A 20306-nucleotide genomic window follows, 5' to 3' on the forward strand; every position below is an offset into this window, starting at 1 on the left:
CATTAGCTGATTACACTTAGTTTTATTGAACATTGGCTGTATGCGAAGAATGAGCTCGTGTTTGTAATTTGCCAGAAAGCTGAAATTTAATTGTACCAATGGCTGAGAAGACTAGAGAAGATAAAGCTCCAAGCTCTTCACACAACCTGACGTGTCCGCTATGTCTTGATATCTTCGACGAGGCAACCATCCTGACTTCATGTGGACACACCTTCTGTCGGAAATGTCTCGAGAAGTACGACCTGTCCCATCAGGATCTCGATCACATGATCTGTCCTCTCTGCAGAGAGGTCACCAAGTTGTCTGCGAACCGTGTTGACGATTTCCTTACCAATGTGACTGTCAACGGACTCGTAGACGATTACCACGCAAACTGTGGAGGGGTGAATGCTGTCCTTGAGATGCGTCCAAAATGCACTGCTTGCAAGTTTCAGCAAGATGCTGTCTCATTCTGCAGAACGTGTAATAACTACATGTGTGATAAGTGTCTAGATTGTCATCAACATCTTGCAGTCTTCTTTGAAGGTCACGACATTGTATCCATACAGGATATCATCAACGGGAAGGTCAGCATTGGTCATCTATCCGAGAAGTGCTACATCCACAAACAAGAGAACAAAGATATGTTTTGTGAGGATTGTCAGGTCCACGTCTGTTTCAAGTGCGTGATCGTCGGTCATCAATTTCACAAAATCAAGAATCAGGCTGACTTCGAGCAGGAGTTACGGCTTAAGGTAAACGTAGTTTTATTTAATTTAATGTACCGCGTAGGCGCCGTAAGCGGGGAGGGGTGGGGGCAGAGGGGGCTGATACAATAATTCAAGTATGGGGGAGGGGGGGGGGAGTGTCCTGGCAAGGGAAAGAAGGAAAATATACGTCATTCCTTTGCATTATAATAAGATAACAAGAACTCTGAAAAATATACTACTGAGTGTCATTACGCTCCCTCGAATATTAATAAACCCGGTGTTTATTATGTTAGTAAGTCCCTTCTACCATAAAGGCACCCCAAACATGAAAACAAACACTTCTATCAATCAAAGGGTTTGTGCGACATTAGATCCCCAATTGACAATAAATATTTTGCAGCAAAGCCCCATTAGAAGATTAGTCCTCTAAAATGCAGAATTTAACCATTCCAAAACCTAAATTTACTCAGTTAAGCGTTGGTCACATCCCACCGTGCGTGTTTTTAGTCCGTACGGTTTTTGGTGAGGCCACGGCCGCCACGTTTTTCTGAAAACGTAGGGAGGGATTGACAAAGGCAGGGAGGGAGTACCGGCAACGCGCGTTACATGCACTGTGGTGAATCGGTAGCCCGAACGCAGCCCGAACGCAGCGAAAGTTCCTCGTGCACTAAAAGTGCTACGGTGTGTCTGCGTGCTCGCAAATCCGTACGGAGGCGGTACTCATCACGTACGGATACCCACATTTTGCCCACGTTTTTGCACGTAGACAGCACGCACTTGCAAGTACGGCGGGATGTGACCACCGCATTATTGGTTCCTGCTCTACTCTACAAAATCTAGAAAAAGTGCACTCCTATGCTTATACTGTAGAAAGCCTGTCTCCAAGAGGCAGCAAAAGCAACAGGTATATTATTACCTCTATCGGGGTTGGAGCCAAATCATTTCTGCCCCCTACTTCTAATAAGACCAAATATCTTTACAAACAAAGGGGATTCGTTTTTTCCGCCTCCCTTGCTAGACAAACATTTTAACGTCAATAAATTTGCAAAGCAAAATAGGTTCTTTTTTGGAGGGTCGCTACGCTCCATGCATCGCACGTTTTCTGAATTACACGGAAAACAGATCGATGGGGAGAAGGCCAAGGCCCCGCCCAGCTCGCAAGATATTAGCACAATAATTATTGTATTATATTGATGATATTGTAGACTGGAAAAGCTTTTAAGTCATTTGAAATACGGTTTCAAATTTCCCAAATGCTATTTTTTTCCTGTCGGTCGCTAGACTCTTCGCACTTTAATAGTTAGGATGTATCTCATCACTGTACAAACCCTGTCTTCTGCATATGAGCTTGAAACGGATAGCGGTACAAAGCTTATCTCTAGTAAAGGGGGTGAGACAACAATGTTGACACGCATCTGAGAAAACATGAAGCTCTTTCTGTTGCTCGTTTTTTGATCACTGATATGCGAATCATTTGTTTGAAGTAGGCTGGGATTTTTCGATGTGTTTCAAGCTATACTTGAGTACACTTTTCAAAAATTTCACATTAGCATTTTTATCCTGGGTCGCCACACTCACTAGCTAAATAACAAACTTTCTATCGAGTTATATATGAACTTTAGTATTGTAGAAACTCTTTAATATGAGGTATCTTATGTCTTATGGAAATAATAACTTTGAATATTTTAAATCTGCTTCTGTGCCTTAAAACATATGCTTAAGAGATCTACATTCCAATATTACCAACACAAAAAGGGAGGAATACTATGTGTTTTTCTTTTGTTGATGTTGTTGAAACTTAAATACATTATTCTTTTCAAATATCAAGAAAGGAGAAAAGGTGTTTGTTGCGGAGGAGGGTGTGTATAAAGGCGTTAGTAAACGTTAGCTACATTTCATAGCTTAATGTTCTTTTCACTTCTCTGTTATTATTTGTTTTGTTCAGGTGAACGACCTTGTCCAGCGATGTGCCACTAAGAAATCAGAACTGGAGAAGAACATTCAAAATGTGGAAGTACAACGCCATGAAGTGTACTGCCGTGCAGAAACTTCTGGATGATGTCAGTCAAGCCTACAGCATCAAGGCTAAAGAGCTTGAAGAAAATCATCGAAATCTCATCGAGCAAATCAATGCAGTAAAGCGGAGTTTCGAGGACGACCTCAACGTATTGAAAACCAAGGATCGATTGAGGATCAAGAGTATTTGTAGTTCAATAACACTGGTAGCTAATGACAGACTGGGTCGTCTTGAGACAGACAGTCTGTCTGCTCATACCTTGCTCTGTGAAGAGCTGGATGCCATGCTGAAGGAGGTTACTGATCACACTTCTGCAGCAGCCATTACGAAGAAAGCACAGGAGAAGAGGTTCAAGCCTGCAGATGATACTCGTCTTGAGCTCGGGAGCATCTCAGAATCAGATCCGAAGTTGCAAGTCATTCGGTGTGTAGATCTACAGGGACTTATGCAGGGAATGACCCAGTACTCTGATGGTAGTGTAGCTATCGGATATGATAATAAACATGGTATAGATATCATTGATTCAGCTGGTAACAAGCACCAATATGCAAACATACCAAGTAACATGTACTGTTATGATCTTGTGTTTCAACAAAACAGGTCGTTATGCATGTCACCCAGTACTACAGAAGCAGCCATATATTCTCCGAATGGTTCCAGGAAATCAACCATCCACGTGAATAGTGGTTACTGTACTCTCACACTAAACAGAAGTCCATCAGATGAAATTCTCATTACTACCGATGAGAAGCAAGTCTACATCTATAATCCGACTGGATCCACTCTCAAACACACTGTTCCAACAAAACACAACGAGACGGGTCGGGTATCTGCTACCAGGTCGGATTTGATCGTCACGAGTTCATGTAACATCAATCCAAGCGTGGTGACGGTCTATGACAGGGATGGGAATGCTGGTAAGTCCCTACAAGCTCCAAGCGATGTCCAGCTGTATGCTGCCCTGGATGAGCAGGACAGGGTGTATGTAGCAAGTGTTGATTGTCAGAATGATCACGTGGTGATAAGGCTCTATGATCTTGATGGTTTGAACCTGAAGGAGAGAGTTGAGTTCAATGTACTTAATCTGACGCTTGGTTGGGACTGGTGTTACTTGGTTTCACTCTCACCAGACATGCTCGCCTTTGCTTGTTACAATAAGTTGTATTTTATCAAAGTATCACTGTAATCCATCTCACATTCTATATTATCATTATTTGAAGTGTGTATACCTCTCTGCTCCATATTATAATGTTTATTGTGCGACAACTAACCGAATGGGTAGATGCATATTCTCTCGATATTTTCTAATTCCCTGTGTACAGTTGTCATTATCCAATAACATGAAACTTCTCTCTATCGAAATAGTATGTTATAAATAAGTCGAAAATGCATATACTTTTTTCATTCTGTACTTGTTTTCTCTTTGATATTTAAAACAAATGCATCGGTACTGCAAAATCAGAAGAAAAAAAACAAATACAGACATTCTATTGAAGCTTTGTGGTCTTGATTCGTCGTTTTTGCGATTTATTCTAATAAGTTTAAGATTTAGAAAATTTGAATGTCAGAATTTGTTGCTCTCCTTTTTTTGATATTTCATTTTGTTTAGTGTGTGAGGAAGCACATAGAGCAAAATGTATTTTTTTTTAAATTCTGGTATTAATATTTCCTCATCCTTTTTCCTTCTGTTTTATCGCAGTAGAATTTAATGCTACTTAAAATCAATTCAAAACTTTAGAAACTGCAAATTGGAATTTAAACGATAACTTCCACCTGAAACGCAATAAATAGATGCAAGTGATATGAAAACATGTAAACTTGAAATTGAAAACAAATTTTGATTAACTTCTTCTAAGTGTTATTTCTTAAATTTTGTAATTTTTATCGTGATTATTTTGTATCTCTAAAAGAAGAATAATTAAAGAAATACTCAATACTGACTTAGTAAATGGAACCCCATTGTAAATAACCTTTCCGCTTTCGTGGTCATCCTATCAAGTTAATATTATTTTGTTTTATTTTATGATATCATTTTACTCTCTGTATGTATGTTACATTGAACTTGACTAATACATCATAACAAATTCTAATAAGAAGCCTTACAGACTACAGACTTCTTGACTAATTCTTAAGTAATGTAAGAATATTATGATACATGATGTAAACGTTAAGTGCAGTTCTTTTATAATTAGTAATTTCACTTTGAATATATTTCATGTAAATTCGGCAGGTTGTCTTTTTCATAATAGTTAACCCTTCACTTCAATTTAATTCAATCTAGTTAAATTCGATTCAATTCAATTAAATCTGTACAGACTATCGATTGTTGACGTGGAATTTGAAATATCTTCATTTGCATTTTGTAACGGTAGAAAGAGAATGGGGTATTAAGATGGAATTATGTTTATCATATGATAAATTGTAGAAATGATGAGAATACTAAATCTACCTCTGGGCGAAAAAAGAAAGTCAATTCTTATTGGTGAAATGGCGCAACTATTTCGATACACACACATGGTCTTTATACTGTTTTGTAGACAGTTTTGTAAAGAACCTTAAACTCATGTTTCAACGTTCACATTTTATTTGTTCTCTTTTGTTTTTTTAAAAGAAAATTAGAAAATAATAATAAAATAAATATATACGCTATAAACCTATCCACTAATAACATGTACATTATTTTGTTGCATGCACACGGTATTATTGTTTGACACTGGAAGAGTCATTTAATTGTTGACAGAGAAAGAGGAAGAGAAAGAGAGCAATAGAAGGAAATAACGGAAGCCTTGTGGAAAAAGAGGGGCTGGAAAACAAATGTAGTGACCGTCCTTTACTCTTCCAATTATAGTAATGAAAGCACATGAAACGTCTTGCTCTATTATTCAGGATTCTACTAAAGTGGATCTCCAAGATATATATTCACCACTGAAAGCCTAAATAAGTCGCCCTCTATAGATTAGAACACAAATGATTACCGTCAATAAGTTCAAAGGTGCATGCTTATACGCTCTTACGGAAATCCCATTTCTATTCATAGGATGCACAAACTGCGTGATATTAGCAGACGATCTACTCAAGTGTGATTTTACCATTGTAACCACATTGGTTTACACCAAGTACACACTTGGAAAGAGAATGATTGTGTGTGTGTGCCTCAGTTGAGATGTCTAATTTCCATTCGAGCATCAAAATAAAGTTATGAGAAGCAATATAATTAAGCACTATGTTATCAATACAAAACACATATTTTTTTTGCCTGTACAATATTTCACTACTTACCATTTGAGGTGTTTTTAACCATTTCTATGGGAACCTCTTGTAAGGATTTTTTAGCTCCTGATTTACGAGTAGTCTGTGTATTTTTCTCTTTAAAATACGTACCTTACTTTGAAACGCTTATCATTAAAATCATACATGTACTTATTCCAGAAGACTAATATTTTGTACATACACCGGAGCGCGATAGTTATTACAACGTCTACCTCTCCGTCATTGGTAATCATAGGCAAACAAAAGATATCCATGCAAATATCAATATTAAAAACAAACATCACAACCTGTTTGACATAATCAAGTACATACTTGTTCAGTTCACATTCAATAAACACATGGACAAGGTCCTCTATTACGTGGTACTTGGGGCGGTATCTGTCTTCTGCTATTCCCAATTTTAAAAGATTGTTTCAAACAGGTAGTATATATATAGTACAGCAATTTATAATTGAACTCTCTTAAACGATGTCCCCTTGGATACGTCAAATTCCTTTTGAACACGGAACACTAATCAATGTCTCTTTTTAGTACCCCCCCCCCCCCCACCCAAGATAGCACCTGCTGGTGCTTGCTGCCCACGTCACTAACATTATATCGTGATTTTTTTTCTTTCTGTATCACAATCTGTTGTAAGAGTTGCGTTCACATATTAGTATAATATTCGAAGAACATTTTCGAGCAAAAAGTATCTCCTGATATATTAATAATCTCACGGTATTTAAAAAATTATTTTCCTTCATCTTCCCCCTCGCTCTTACCCTTTTTGGGGGCCATTCGATTAAGGGGCACATACGTGTACATCCAGTGCCCCCCCCCCGGGTCCCGCCTCCGTAGCAACACCACTGCTTGTGAATATAGGTCGGCAAAAAGCATTGTGTTGATGGCAAAACGTTCAAGGTTGAAATCACAGACACAGAATATATACATTTTTCTCACAACGTACTATGTATTCTAAATTTATATAAACGAAGTGTGTTGAGATCTTTACAGGCTCCAGTCGTGTTGGGGACGCTCCATTAAATATATAGTCGCCCATCTATATTAACATGTGCTACGATCGCCTGGATAAGTAGTTCTTTTACTAGTTTCATTGTAATCACATTTGTGTTGATGTATACACTTGGATAGAGACTCAGTACTTCTGATCAACGTTATTCGCACCTCTTTCGACACATATTTGTAATCAACGTGAGAAATTGGTAAAGAACTGCATGCAGTTATAGGACGCACTTGTTACGTAGACTCAGGATATTGGTACAATCTATCACATCACTGCATATAGTTTGTGCTTGCATGGACGACTGTTGGCTCTAAGGACACATTAGCTGATCACACTTTTAAGTTACAATGGACATCAATTGTATAAAAGCGTAGAATGCACTTGCGTTTGTAATTAGCCAGAAATCCGATATTTGTACAAATGGCTGAGAAGACTGAGAAAGAAAAAGTCCCAAGCTTTTCACAGGACCTGACGTGTCCACTGTGTCTTGGTATCTTCGACGAGGCAACCATCCTGACTTCATGTGGACACACCTTCTGTCGGAAATGTCTCAGGAACTATGACCTGTCCCATCAGAATCTTGATCACATGATCTGTCCTCTCTGCAGGGAGATCACCAAGTTATCTGCGAACCGTGTTGATGATTTCCTTACCAATGTGACGGTCAACGGACTTGTAGACAATTACCACGTCATGTGTGGAGGGGTGAACGCTGTCCTTGAGATGCGTTCAAAATGCACTGCTTGCAAGCTTCAGAAAGATGCCGTCTCATTCTGCTGTACATGTAATAACTACATTTGTGATAAGTGTCTAGAGTGTCATCAAATTCTTAAAGTCTTTGAAGGTCACAAGATTGTATCCATAGAGGACATCATCAACGGGAAGGTCAGCATTGGTCATCTATCGGAAAAGTGCTGCATCCACAAACAAGAGAACAAAGAGATGTTTTGTGAGGATTGTAAGGTCCGCGTCTGTTTCAAGTGCGTGATCGTCGGTCATCAATTTCACAAAATCAAGAATCAGGCTGACTTCGAGCAGGAGTTACGGATTAAGGTAAACGTGGTTTCATTTAACTTAATGTACCGCGTAGGCGCCGTAAGTGGGGTGGGGTGGGGACAGAGGGGGCTGACGAAATAATTCGAGAAGGGTTGGGGGGGGGGGGGAGTGGCCTGGCAAGGGAAAGAAGGAAAACTGTATATCATTCTTTTGCATTATAATAAGATAAGAACTCTGAAAAATAAAGTAATGAGTGTCATTACGCTCCCTCGAATATTAATAAATCGGGTATTTATTATGTTAGTAAGCCCCTAGTTTCTACCATAAAGGCAGCCCAAGCATGGGAACAAACACTTCTATCAATCAAAGGGTTGGGGTGACATGAGATCCCCTCCCCCCTTGACATTAAATATTTTGCAGCAAAGCCCTGTCAGCAGATTAGTCCTCTAAAATGCAGAATTTAACCATTTCAAAACCTGAATTTACTCCGTTAATGGTCGCTACTCTGCTCTACAAAATATAGATTGCATTCCTATGTTTATACTGTAGAAAGCCTGTCTCCAAGAGGCAACACAAGTAAGAGATATATATTATTCCCTCTATCGGGGGTGGAGCCGAATCGTTTCTGCCCCCTACCTCTAACAAGGCCAAATATCTTTACAAACAAAGGGGATTCGTTTTTTTCGCCTCCCTTGCTAGACAAACATTTGCAAAGCAAAATAGGTTCTTCTTTTTTTGGTCGCTACGTACGCTCCATGCATCGCACATTTTCTGAATTACACGGAAAACAGATCGATGGGGAGAAGGCCTAGGCCCCGCCCGGCTCGCTAGATATTAGCACAATAATTATTGTATTATATTGATGATATTGTAGACTAGAAAAGCTTTTAATTCATCTGAAATATGGTTCTAAATTTCCAAAACGCTATATTTTTCCTCTCAGTCGCTAGACTTCCCCGCATTTTGATGCTTCTTGGGATGTTTCTTATCATTGTACAAACACTGTCTACTGCATATGCGCTTTAAACGGGTAGGGTGCGAAGTTCAAAGTTCTCTCTAGTAAAGGGGGTAAGACAGCAATGTTGCCACCACCTCTGAGAAGACATGAAGCTCTTTCTGTTGCTCGCATATGCTCACTTATATGCAAATCATTATTTTGAAGTAGGCTGGGATGTTTCGATATGTTTCAAACTTTACTTGATTACACATTTCAATTTCACAGAAGCAATTTTTTTTAGCCGGGTTTGTACACTCACTAGCTTTATAGTAAACTTTCTATCGAGTTATATATGATTCTTAGTATTAAATAAACTCTTTTATGATGACGTCTTATGTAAATAATAACTTGAGTATCTTAAATCTCCTTTCTGCATTAAAACATATACAAAAATAAGAGGAATACAATGTACATGTACTTCTTTTTTGTTGTAATTGAAACTTAAATACATTATTCTTTGTAATTTTCAAGAAACGTTTGTGCGAAAGGAAAAAAGGTGTTTGTTGCGGAGGGGGGGGGGGGGTCTTGGTTCTACATTTTGTTAAAAATCAGGCGCCTCCAAACTCCGGTGTTTGATTATCAAACCATCTCCATGTAATTGGCATACATCTCATTCTGCGAAATGTTCTTTTCAATTCTCTATTATTTGTTCTGTTAAGGTGAACGACCTTGTCCAGCGATGTGCCACTAAGAAATCAGAACTGGAGAAGAACATTCAGAATGTGGAAGTACAACGCGATGAAGTTTACACTGCCGTGCAGAAACTATTGGACAATGTCAGTCAAGCCTACAGCATCAAGGCTAAAGAGCTTGAAGAAAATCATCGAAATCTCATCGAGCAAATTAATGCAGTAAAGCGGAGTTTCGAGGACGACCTCACCGTCTTGAAATCCAAGGATCGACAGATGATCAAGAGTATCTGTAGTTCAATAACACTGGTATCTAATGACAGACTGGGTCGTCTTGAGACAGACAGTCTGTCAGCTCATACCTTGCTCTGTGAGGAGCTGGATGCCGTGCTGAAGAAGGCTACTGATCACACTTCTGCGGCAGCAATTACGAAGAAAGCACAGAAGAAGAGGTTCAAGCCTGCAGATGACACTCGTCTTGAACTCGGGTGCATCTCAGAAGCAGATCCGAAGTTGCAAGTCATTCAGTGTGTAGACCTACAAGAAATGATGTATGGAATGACCAAGTACTCTGATGACATTGCAGCTATTGGATATTGGGATGCACATGGAATAGACATCATTGATACAGCTGGTAACAAGCACCAGTATGCAAACATACCAAGTAACATGAAATGTTATGATCTTGTGTTTCAACAAGACAGGTCGTTATGCGTAACGACGGGTTGCAAAGAAGCACACATATATTCTCCGAATGGATCCAGGAAATCAACCATCACCGTGAAAAGCAATAGCAATTATCTCAAATTAAACAGAAGTCCATCTGATGAAATCCTCATCGTTAACTACGACAAGAAAGTCTATATCTATGACCCGACTGGATCCACCCTCAAACATACTATTCCAACAAAACACAGCAAGACGGGCCAGGTATCTGCTACCAGGTCGGGTTTGATCGTCACGAGTTCATGTGACATCAAGCCAAGTGTGGTGACGGTCTATGACAGGGATGGGAAAGCTTGTAAGTCTCTACAAGCTCTAAACGGTGTCCTCCTGTATCATGCCGTCGATGAGCAGGACATGGTGTATGTAGCGAGTGTTGATCGTGTGAATGGTAACGTGGTGATCAGGCTCTATGACCTTGATGGTCTGAACCTGAAGGAGAGAGCTGAGTTCAATGCACTTACTATGACGATTGGTTCTGATTGGTGTTACTTGGTTTCCCTCTCTCCAGACATGCTCGCGTTTTCTAGTTACAATAAGTTGTATTTTATCGAAGTATCACTGTAATCCAGCTCACACCCTATTTGTAGTATGTATACCTGACTGCACCAGATTTATAGCAGGGGCCTATGTTTCATATTCTAATGTTCATTATGTGATATTAAACTAATCGAATGAGAAGATGTTCATTCTCTCGATAGATTTTAATTGCCTGAATACAGTTGTCATTATCCAATAACTTGAAAACTTCCCTCTATCGAAATAGTGTGTTATTAACAAGTTTTAAAATGCATATGCTTTTTTCATTCTGTACTTGTTTTCTCTTTGATATTTGAACAAATGATCGGTACTGCAAAATCAAACAATCATTTTTGAGATTTACTCTAATAAGTTCAAAAATTAAAATGTCAGTATGTCATAATTTGTTGCTATATTATTTGTGATATTTTACTTCCACTTGAAACGCAATAAATAGATGCAAGTGATATGATAATATATGTATAACTTGATAATTGAAAACAAATATTGATTTACTTGTTATGAGTGATATTTCTCTTGTATTATTATTTTTAATGTATTTTCAAGTTTATTTTGTTTATGTTTATACAACGTTATTTTTATCGTGGTTATTTTGTATCTCTAATTGAAGAAGAAATAGAGAAATAAATGATACTGACTTTGTAAATACGACCCCATTGTAACTAAGCTTTTCCGCTTTCGTGGTCATCCTATCACGTTAATATGTTAACATGCTATTTAGTAATAAGGTTGCGAATTTGCCTAATTGTATATTTTTGATGGTACTGCCATTCAAAGGGCCCGATCAACAAAATTTTGGGGGCTAGTCATTGATGAAAAACTATCTTGAAAAGCGCACATTGACAATATCTGCAAAATCATTGCTCGCGACACTGGTATCCTTAGTCACAAATTAAGACACTTCCTACCCCATTATAATATGTTATCCTTGTATTCTACGCTTATTCTTCCTTACTTGAATTACGGACTTATCGCCTGGGGCAGTGCAGCAACTTCCCAAATTAATAGACTCTCTATATTACAAAAAGCGATTCGTATTATTAATAATGCAGATTTCCGTGCACACACGAATAATCTTTTTCTGAATAATAAAATTAATGGACAGTTAATGTACAAGCTCAACACTTAACAATTATCTATGCCTTTTAATGATGTGTTCGTATGAAATGATTCGATTCATAGTTAATTCACTTGCCAGGCGAGCTCTTTTAATCTACCATTAAATAGAACATCTTTTGCACAAAAGACATTTGTTTTTACAGGTCCAAAACTGTGGAATTCTCTTTCAAATGATATTATGCAGTGTAATTCGATACAAATTTTTAAAAGGAGACTTAAAAGCTTCATCTGAATAGTTACTAACTAGGCTATTGCATTCCCCAATCAAATATAATTTGTTGGGTGACTTTATGCAACTTTGATGGTTTCTTTTTATAAACATGTCTGTATTTATCAATGTTTTGCGTTTAAAAGTGATATTTGTATTACTAAAGCAGTTATTGTTATTGTTTTTTTCTTTCTCATAAAATAATAATTAATAATAATTACTTTTACTTTTACTTTTAGTCGGCCCTCCTTCCCTTTCAATTTCATGTTTATTTTTTGAGGGTGTATCGTATTGTGCAAATTGATCTATATGTATATGTGAATATGTTAAAATGTACCATCATTGTAAATATGAACAATTGAAAGAGGAAACAAAAACAATTGAATTGAATTGAAAAAGAAAAAATTATTATTTTCTTTTATAATTATATTAATAATAATATTTCTGATTATATAGCGCTTAATACATCGACAAGTCCGAGTTTCTAAGCGGTTTACAGTTATTACCCCGGTCATCGGATTCTGGCTTGCCCGCACACAATGTATGCACTTTCTCCACTCCCTGGGGAGCATTCCAGCAAGAGCACTAGGCTCAAATTGCTAAGTATACTACATTGGTTTTGCATCCTATTCCGGGTACCCATTTAACCCCTGGGTGGAGAGTGGCAAATGTAGATCAATGTCTTGCCAAAGGACATTAGTGCCGCGGCGGGACTCGAACCGCGGACCTTGTGACGTATCCACTCGACCACGACACCTCTTATGATATCGTTTTTACTCTTGCTCTGACTATTACATTAAATCAAATTCTATTAAGAAGCCTTACAGGGTCATGGTGAAAATATTGCTACATTCCATTACAAATTATTTCGTTTTCACTTTGCACCCTGTATGAAAATCCATTAAATTAACTGCTCTGGGAACTAATTAATGATATGACAGATGAGTTTGCTATGATGTGGAGAAGAGCAATGCACTAACAAATATTAGGCGAAGGTTTTTTCTTGACTAATTATTCTAAGTAATGTAAGAATATTATGATACATGATGTAAATGTTACATTTGTAAGTGCAGTTCTTTTATAATTAGTAATTTCACTTTGAATAATATTTCATGTAAATTTGGCAGGTTGTCTTTTTCATAATAGTTAACCATTGAATTCAATTTAATTCAATTTAGTTAAATTCGATTCGATTCAATTAAATCTGTACAGACTATCGATTTGTGACGTGGAATTTGGATAATCCTTATCTACATTTTCTAACGGTAGAAAGAGAATGGGGTAAGCTAGAATTATGTTTATCATATCATACACTGTAGGTCATAATGGTGGAATAATTTTGTTTACCCTAATTTATGGATTGATTTTGACTATGATTTATTCCTAATAGATCTAGATAATAGTATACATTCTCAGATTTTATTGAATAATAATTTGCCAGTGTTTGTTTTGCGTGACTGCTAAAGCATGTGTATGCTAATATCCTTATCAACTAGGGGACCTACGCCCTTAAGTCATAACAGACAGAAATGAGGATTAATGCCTCACAAAAGGGCACTAATTTATAGCACATCGACACGGTTTTGATCCTGGGGTCTCACAGTTACGAGGCCATTGCTTTGCCACTGAATCATGACTGTACGCAGCGGGGGCTAGGGTAAATAGGGGCAGCCCACCCAGATACAAAAAAAAAGAAAAAAGAAAATGCAATAACTTATCAATAATTCATTGTATTTTTCCCCGGTCCCTAACAGGAATAACTTTTGTGTGGCCATGTCTTGAACCATAGTGCATGGCCGTACAGAGGACCAACAGTGTATGATAAAGTATTGAAATGATGAGGATATTAAATCTACCTCTAGTCATGCTCGTAGACATGCATGGCAAACCCAGGGATTATTCTGGAGAAAACATTAATTCACTGTTTCTCCATCGTTACAAAATGACATACCAGTTGAAAAGTTTGAAATAAGATTACATCGAAACAACTGCTTGTGTGCATAAGCGACCTAGCTTGGTTTTGTGGTTTTTCTTGTTTACGGGGAGGTTCTCATCACCGCATCTCGATGGAAAATGCAGTCACTTTATGTTTTTGTTTGTAGTAAGAAAGTCAATTCTTATGGGGAAAATGGCGGGACTATGATAGACACGCATGGTCTCTATCCTGTTTGTGTACTGAGTTTTGTAAAATACTATAACACATGTCTCAAAGTTCGCATGTTGTATTTTCCTCTTTTGTTTCTTTTAAAATATTAGATTATAATAATGAAATAAATATATACGCTGTAAACCTAGCCTATGATTACATGTACATTATTTTGTTGTATGCACACAGTATTGTTGATTGACACTGAAAGAGTCCTTTAATTTGTTGACAGAGAAAAAAGAAGAGAATTGAAGAAATAGAGGGGAACAACGGAGAATAGGGGAGAAAGAGGGGTGAAAAACAAATGCAGTTACCGTCCGTTACTCTTCCAAACATAGTAATGAAGGCACATATATTAAAAAAGCGTCTTGCTCTGTTATCCAGGATTCTACAAATCCTGGATAACAGAGCAAGACGTTTTAAAAGTGCATCTCCAACATAATGGCCCGAATTCACAAAGGAGGTTTGTCGATAAACCTAAGTTTATGTACGTCATATGACGCGTTTTCAGTGACGCGTTTTTTTTACAAACCTCGTTTGTAAAAACGCGTCGAAACGCGTCATATGACGCACGAAAACCTAGGTTTGTCGACAAACCTCCTTCGTGAATTCGGGCCAATATATCCACCACTAAAGAGCCTAAATAAGTCGCCCTCTATAGATTAAAGAAAAATGAATAAAGCCAATAAGTTCACAGGTGCATGCTTATACGCTCTGTTGGAAAACTTTCTTCTATTCATAGGATGCACAAAGTGCGTGATATTGACAGTCAATCTACTTTTCTTACCCCATCGGTATTCAAGTACACACTTAGAAAAAGAATGCTAATGTGTGTGTGCCTCAGTTGAGAGGTCTAATTTCCATTCGAACATCTAAATAAAGTTATGAGAAGCAATATAATTAAGCACTATGTTATCAATACAAAATACATATGTTCTCGCATGTACAATATTTTGCTACTTACTATTCAAGGTGTTTTTAACAATCTCTCTAAACTTTTGTCTGTTTTTTTTAAAGCTCCTGATTTACGATTAGTCTGTGTGTTTTTTTCTTTTAAATACGTGCCTTTAATACTGTGAAATGCTTTTCATTAAAATCATACTTAAAAGTTCTGGAAGACTAACATGTTGTACATACACCAGAATGCGATAGTTATTAAAACATCCACTTCTCTGCCATTTTTATTCTAAGGCAAACAAGAGATATCCACGCAAAAATCAATATTACAAAAATATGGCAACATATTTGACATAATCGAGGACATTTTGATTAGTTCACGTTCAATGAACACATGGACAATGCCTATATTACGTGGTACTGAGGGCAGTTTCTGTCGTCTGCTAATCACCATTCGTAAAGATTGTTTTAAACAGGTAATTTAACTCTCTTTAACGATGTTTCCTTGGATATGTCGAATGCCTTTTGAACACGGAAGACTAATATTTCAGTGCAATATGGCCTACATATTCTATTTGATATCACTTTTCTTAATATCAGCTCTTTGAGACAGACATGATTCACTTTATCATTGTTAGAAGCCTAATCTATAAGATAACAATGTTTACGAGAGGAAGTGGAGAATGTTTTTTTCAGGCGAATTTCGCATTGTAATAAGTGTCGTCAAGTAGGTTTCCATACGTTAAGAGAAATTTTGACAGTGAAAGAGAAGAGAATGAGAGACTGATGGAAGAAGAAAAAGGAAGAATAGTGGATAAAGAAGGGTGAAATGTAAGGTGTGGTTAACGTCCTTTACCCTTCCAAACAAAGTGATAACAGCATTAAAAACCTAGGATTCTAATAAAGTGGATCTCCATCACAATGTATCCACTACTAAAAACTAAACAAGTCGCCCTCTATAGATCAAAATGATGAATACCGCCATTAAAGGTTCAAAGGTGCATACGCTGGGCGAGCTCTCTGTGGGAATACCCACTTCTATTCAAAGGACGCACAAGCTGCATTATTTTCACAGACGATCTACTTCATAATAAGTGTGAGCGTACATCATTGCTATCACATTTGTATTGATGTATACACTTGAATAGAGACTCAGTACTTTTGATCAACGTTACTCCGCACCTCTTTTGACACAATCAACGTGAACTTGGTATAGAACTGCATGCAGTTAGGACGCACTTGTTACGTAGACTAAGGATATTGGTACAATCTACTATACATCACTGATCACTTCATATAGTTTGTGCTTTCATTAACTGGCTGTTGGCTTTAAGTACACATTAGCTGATCACTTTTCAGCTTCATTGGACAACGGATATATTATGTGTAGAATAAGCTCATTTTTGTAATAAGCCCCAAAATCCTATATTGTACCAATGGCTGAGAAGACTGAGAAAGAGAAACCTACAAGCTCTTCAGAGAACCTGACGTGTCCATTATGTCTTGATATCTTCGACGAGGCAACCATCCTGACATCATGCGGACACACCTTCTGTCGGAAGTGTCTCAAGAACTATGACTTGTCCCATCAGGATCTCGATCACATGATCTGTCCTCTCTGCAGAGAGGTCACCAAGTTGTCGGCGAACCGTGTCGATGATTTCCTCACCAATGTGACTGTCAACGGACTCGTAGAAGATTACCACGTCGAATGTGGAGGGATGAATGCTGTTCTTGAGATGCGTCCAAAATGCTCTGCGTGCAAACGTCAAGGAGAGGCTGTATCATTCTGCAAAACCTGCAACAGCTACTTGTGTGAGCAGTGTCTGATCTGTCATCAGGGTTTGTCCTTGATGTTTGAGACCCATGAGATTGTATCCATACAGGATATCATCACTGGGAAGGTCAGCATTAGTCATCTATCCGAGAAGTGCTACATCCACAAACAAGAGAACAAAGATATGTTTTGTGAGGATTGTAAGGTCCACGTCTGTTTCAAGTGCGTGATCGTCGGTCATCAAATTCACAAAATCAAGAATCAGGCTGACTTTGAGCAGGAGTTACGGCTTAAGGTAAACATGGTTTCATTAAGGCAGGGACTTGGGATACTTTAAGGTAACGTAGGTACAAGTGCTCTGAAATGTAAATTTCGCTCATTACGCTCCTCGAATATTACTAGCTGGACCCGGTGTTTTATTATTGTAAACCCCTTTCTACAATATAGGCACCACAAGCATGGCATCAGATACACCCCCACTTGACAAGAAATATTTTGCAGCAAAAGCCCTGTCAACAGATGAGTTCTCTAAAATGCAGAATTTAAACATTCCAAAACCTCAAGTTACTCAGCTGTTGGTCGCTAACCTGCTCTACAAATTATAGAAAGAATTGCAATCATAATACTTTAGACAGCATGTCTCTATTATTTTGAGGAAGCAAAAGCTGGGGGCATATTATTACCCCTCTCGGGGGTTGAGCCAACTCGTCTCTGCCCCCTTCCGCTCATATTTCCAAATATCTTTACAAACAAATGTGGATTTGTTATTTCTGCCTCCCAAGCCAGACAAACAAATTTGACATTAATAATTTTGCAAAGCAATAGACGTTCTAAACAACAAAATGTAACCATTCCATATTTCAAAATTCTCTCTTGGTCGCTACAATCCATCGCACTTTAATAGATGTACCCATGCAGGCGCGTACGCAGAGGGGGGGGGGGGGTTAAACCCCCCCCCCCTTTTGATTTTTGTTTATGTGTGTAGGTTGGAGGAAACCCCCCCCCCCCCCTTTGGTATGTTTTCCTCTCCCCCCCCCCCCCCCGCCGCTTATTCAGCGGCGGGCTGAGTCGTTGCGAAATTTTTGGCCCGATTTCAAAATGTTAAACCACCCCCCCCCCCTTGAAAAAATCCTGCGTACACCACTGGATGTACCCTTTCTGATCTGTACAGAAGAAGAAAAAAACATTGGGGAGAAGGCATATGATAATTTGATATTATAGCTAGAAAAGCTTTTTTAAAGTCCTCTGAAATACGGTTTCAAATTTCCAAAACGCTATCTTTTTACTCTCGGTCGTTAGACTTCGTCGCAATTTAATAGTCGGAAGGTTTCTTATCATTGTACAAACCCTGTCTACTGCATTTGAGCTTGAAACGGATAGGGTGCGAAGTACAAAGCTTCTCTCTAGTAAACAACAATGAGACAACAATGTTGACACCCCTTTGAGAAAACATGAAGCTCTTTCATGTTGCTCGCTTTTTGATCACTGATATGCAAATCATTTTTTTGAAGTAGGCTGGGATTTTCCGATGTGTTTCAAGCTATACTTGATTACACTTTTCAATTTCACATAAGCATTATCGAGTTATATATGAACTTTGGTATTACAGAAACTCTTTAATATGAGGTATCTTATGTCTTATGGAAATAATAACTTTGAATATTTTAAATATGCTTCTGTGCCTTAAAACATATGCTTAAGAGATCTACATTCCAATACTACCACCAAAAAAAGGGAGGAATACTATGTGTTTTTCTTTTGTTGATGTTGTTGAAACTTAAATGCATTATTCTTTGCAAATATCAAGAAAGGAGAAAAGGTGTTTGTTGCGGAGAAGGGGGTGTATAAAGGCGTTAGTAAACGTGGCTACATTTCATAGCTAAATGTTCTTTTCACTTCTCTGTTTTTTGTTTTGTTTAGGTGAACGACCTTGTCCAGCGATGTGCCACTAAGAAATCAGAACTGGAGAAGAACATTCAAAATGTGGAAGTACAACGCCATGAAGTATACATTGCCGTGCAGAAACTTCTGGACGATGTCAGTCAAGCCTACAGCATCAAGGCTAAAGAGCTGGAAGAAAATCATCGAAATCTCATCGAGCAAATCAATGCAGTAAAGCGGGGTTTCGAGGACGACCTCAACGTCTTGAAATCCAAGGATCGACAGAAAATCAAGAGTATTTGTAGTTCAATAACACTGGTAGCTAATGACAGACTGGGTCGTCTTGAGACAGACAGTCTGTCTGCTCATACCTTGCTCTGTGAGGAGCTCGATGCCATGCTGAAGGAGGCTACTGATCACACTTCTGCGACAGCCATTACTAAGAAAGCACAGAAGAAGATGTTCAAGCCTGCAGTTGATACTCGTCTTGACCTCGGGAGCATCTTAGAATCAGATCCGAGGTTGCAAGTCATTCAGTGTGTAGATCTTGGGGTAATGATGTGGGGTATGACCCAGTACTCTGATGACAGTGTAGCTATCGGATATTCTGATAAACATGGTATAGATATAATTGATTCAGCTGGTAACAAGCACCAGTGTGCAAACATATCAAGTCAAATGAAGTGTCTTGATCTTGTATTTCAACAAGACAGGTCGTTATGCATTTGGCCGGGTGGCAACCAAGCACACATATATTCTCCCAATGGCTCCACGAAATCAACCATCCGCGTGAACCGCAGTGGCTTTCTCAGACTAAACAGAAGTCCATCAGATGAAATCCTTATCGCTACCAATGAGAATCAAGTCTCTATTTATGACCCGACTGGATCCACTCTCAAACACGCTGTTCCAACAAAACACAACAATACGAGGCAGGTATCTGGCACAAAGTCGGGTTTGATCGTCACGAGTTCATGTAATTACCCCGATCCAAGCTTGGTGACGGTCTATGACAGGGATGGGAATGCTGGTAAGTCTCTACAAGCTCCAAACGATATATACCTGTTTGCTGCCCTGGATGAGCAGGACAAGGTGTATGTAGCGAGTGTAGATCGTATGAAAGGTAACGTGGTGATCAGGCTCTATGACCTTGATGGTCTGAACCTGAAGGAGAGAGTTGAGTTCAATGCACTTACTTTGACGATTGGTTCTGATTGGTGTTACTTGGTTTCCCCCTCTCCAGGCATACTCGTGTTTGCTAGTCACAATAAGTTGTATTTTATCAAAGTATCACTGTAATCCATCTCACATCCTATATAATACCATTATTTGTAATAATAATAATAATAATAATAATAATAATAATAATAATCTAATAATCTGCTCCAGATCTATAAAAGGGGCCAATGTTTCA

At 38.3% G+C, this 20306-nt stretch overlaps 2 protein-coding genes across 2 annotated transcripts; both read left to right on the forward strand.

The window, feature by feature from the left end:
* On the forward strand, positions 1–10891 carry LOC115921838 (tripartite motif-containing protein 45-like). The gene is made up of 2 exons (XM_030980083.1): positions 1–734; positions 9632–10891. Exons 1-2 carry the CDS (start codon positions 99–101, stop codon positions 10889–10891), a joined length of 1896 nt encoding a protein of 631 aa, XP_030835943.1. The 5' UTR covers positions 1–98.
* Positions 10892–16670: 5779 nt separating this feature from the next.
* Positions 16671–20191, forward strand: LOC115921839 (tripartite motif-containing protein 45-like). Its single transcript, XM_030980084.1, has 2 exons — positions 16671–17306; positions 18932–20191. The coding sequence occupies exons 1-2, from the start codon at positions 16671–16673 to the stop codon at positions 20189–20191; spliced, it is 1896 nt and encodes a 631-aa protein (XP_030835944.1).
* The last annotated feature ends 115 nt before the right edge of the window (positions 20192–20306 follow it).

This window comes from Strongylocentrotus purpuratus, unplaced genomic scaffold (genome assembly GCF_000002235.5).
Source record: "Strongylocentrotus purpuratus isolate Spur 01 unplaced genomic scaffold, Spur_5.0 spur5_scaffold_10, whole genome shotgun sequence".
NCBI lineage: Eukaryota > Metazoa > Echinodermata > Echinoidea > Camarodonta > Strongylocentrotidae > Strongylocentrotus > Strongylocentrotus purpuratus.

Excerpts from the sequence above, each read along its gene's own strand:
- LOC115921838 (XM_030980083.1), top strand. The coding sequence starts at position 99 with ATGGCTGAGAAGACTAGAGAAGATAAAGCTCCAAGCTCTTCACACAAC. Across the intron at positions 735-9,631 it reads AGCAGGAGTTACGGCTTAAG|GTGAACGACCTTGTCCAGCG; the intron begins GTAAACGTAGTT and ends TGTTCTGTTAAG.
- LOC115921839 (XM_030980084.1), top strand. The coding sequence starts at position 16,671 with ATGGCTGAGAAGACTGAGAAAGAGAAACCTACAAGCTCTTCAGAGAAC. Across the intron at positions 17,307-18,931 it reads AGCAGGAGTTACGGCTTAAG|GTGAACGACCTTGTCCAGCG; the intron begins GTAAACATGGTT and ends TGTTTTGTTTAG.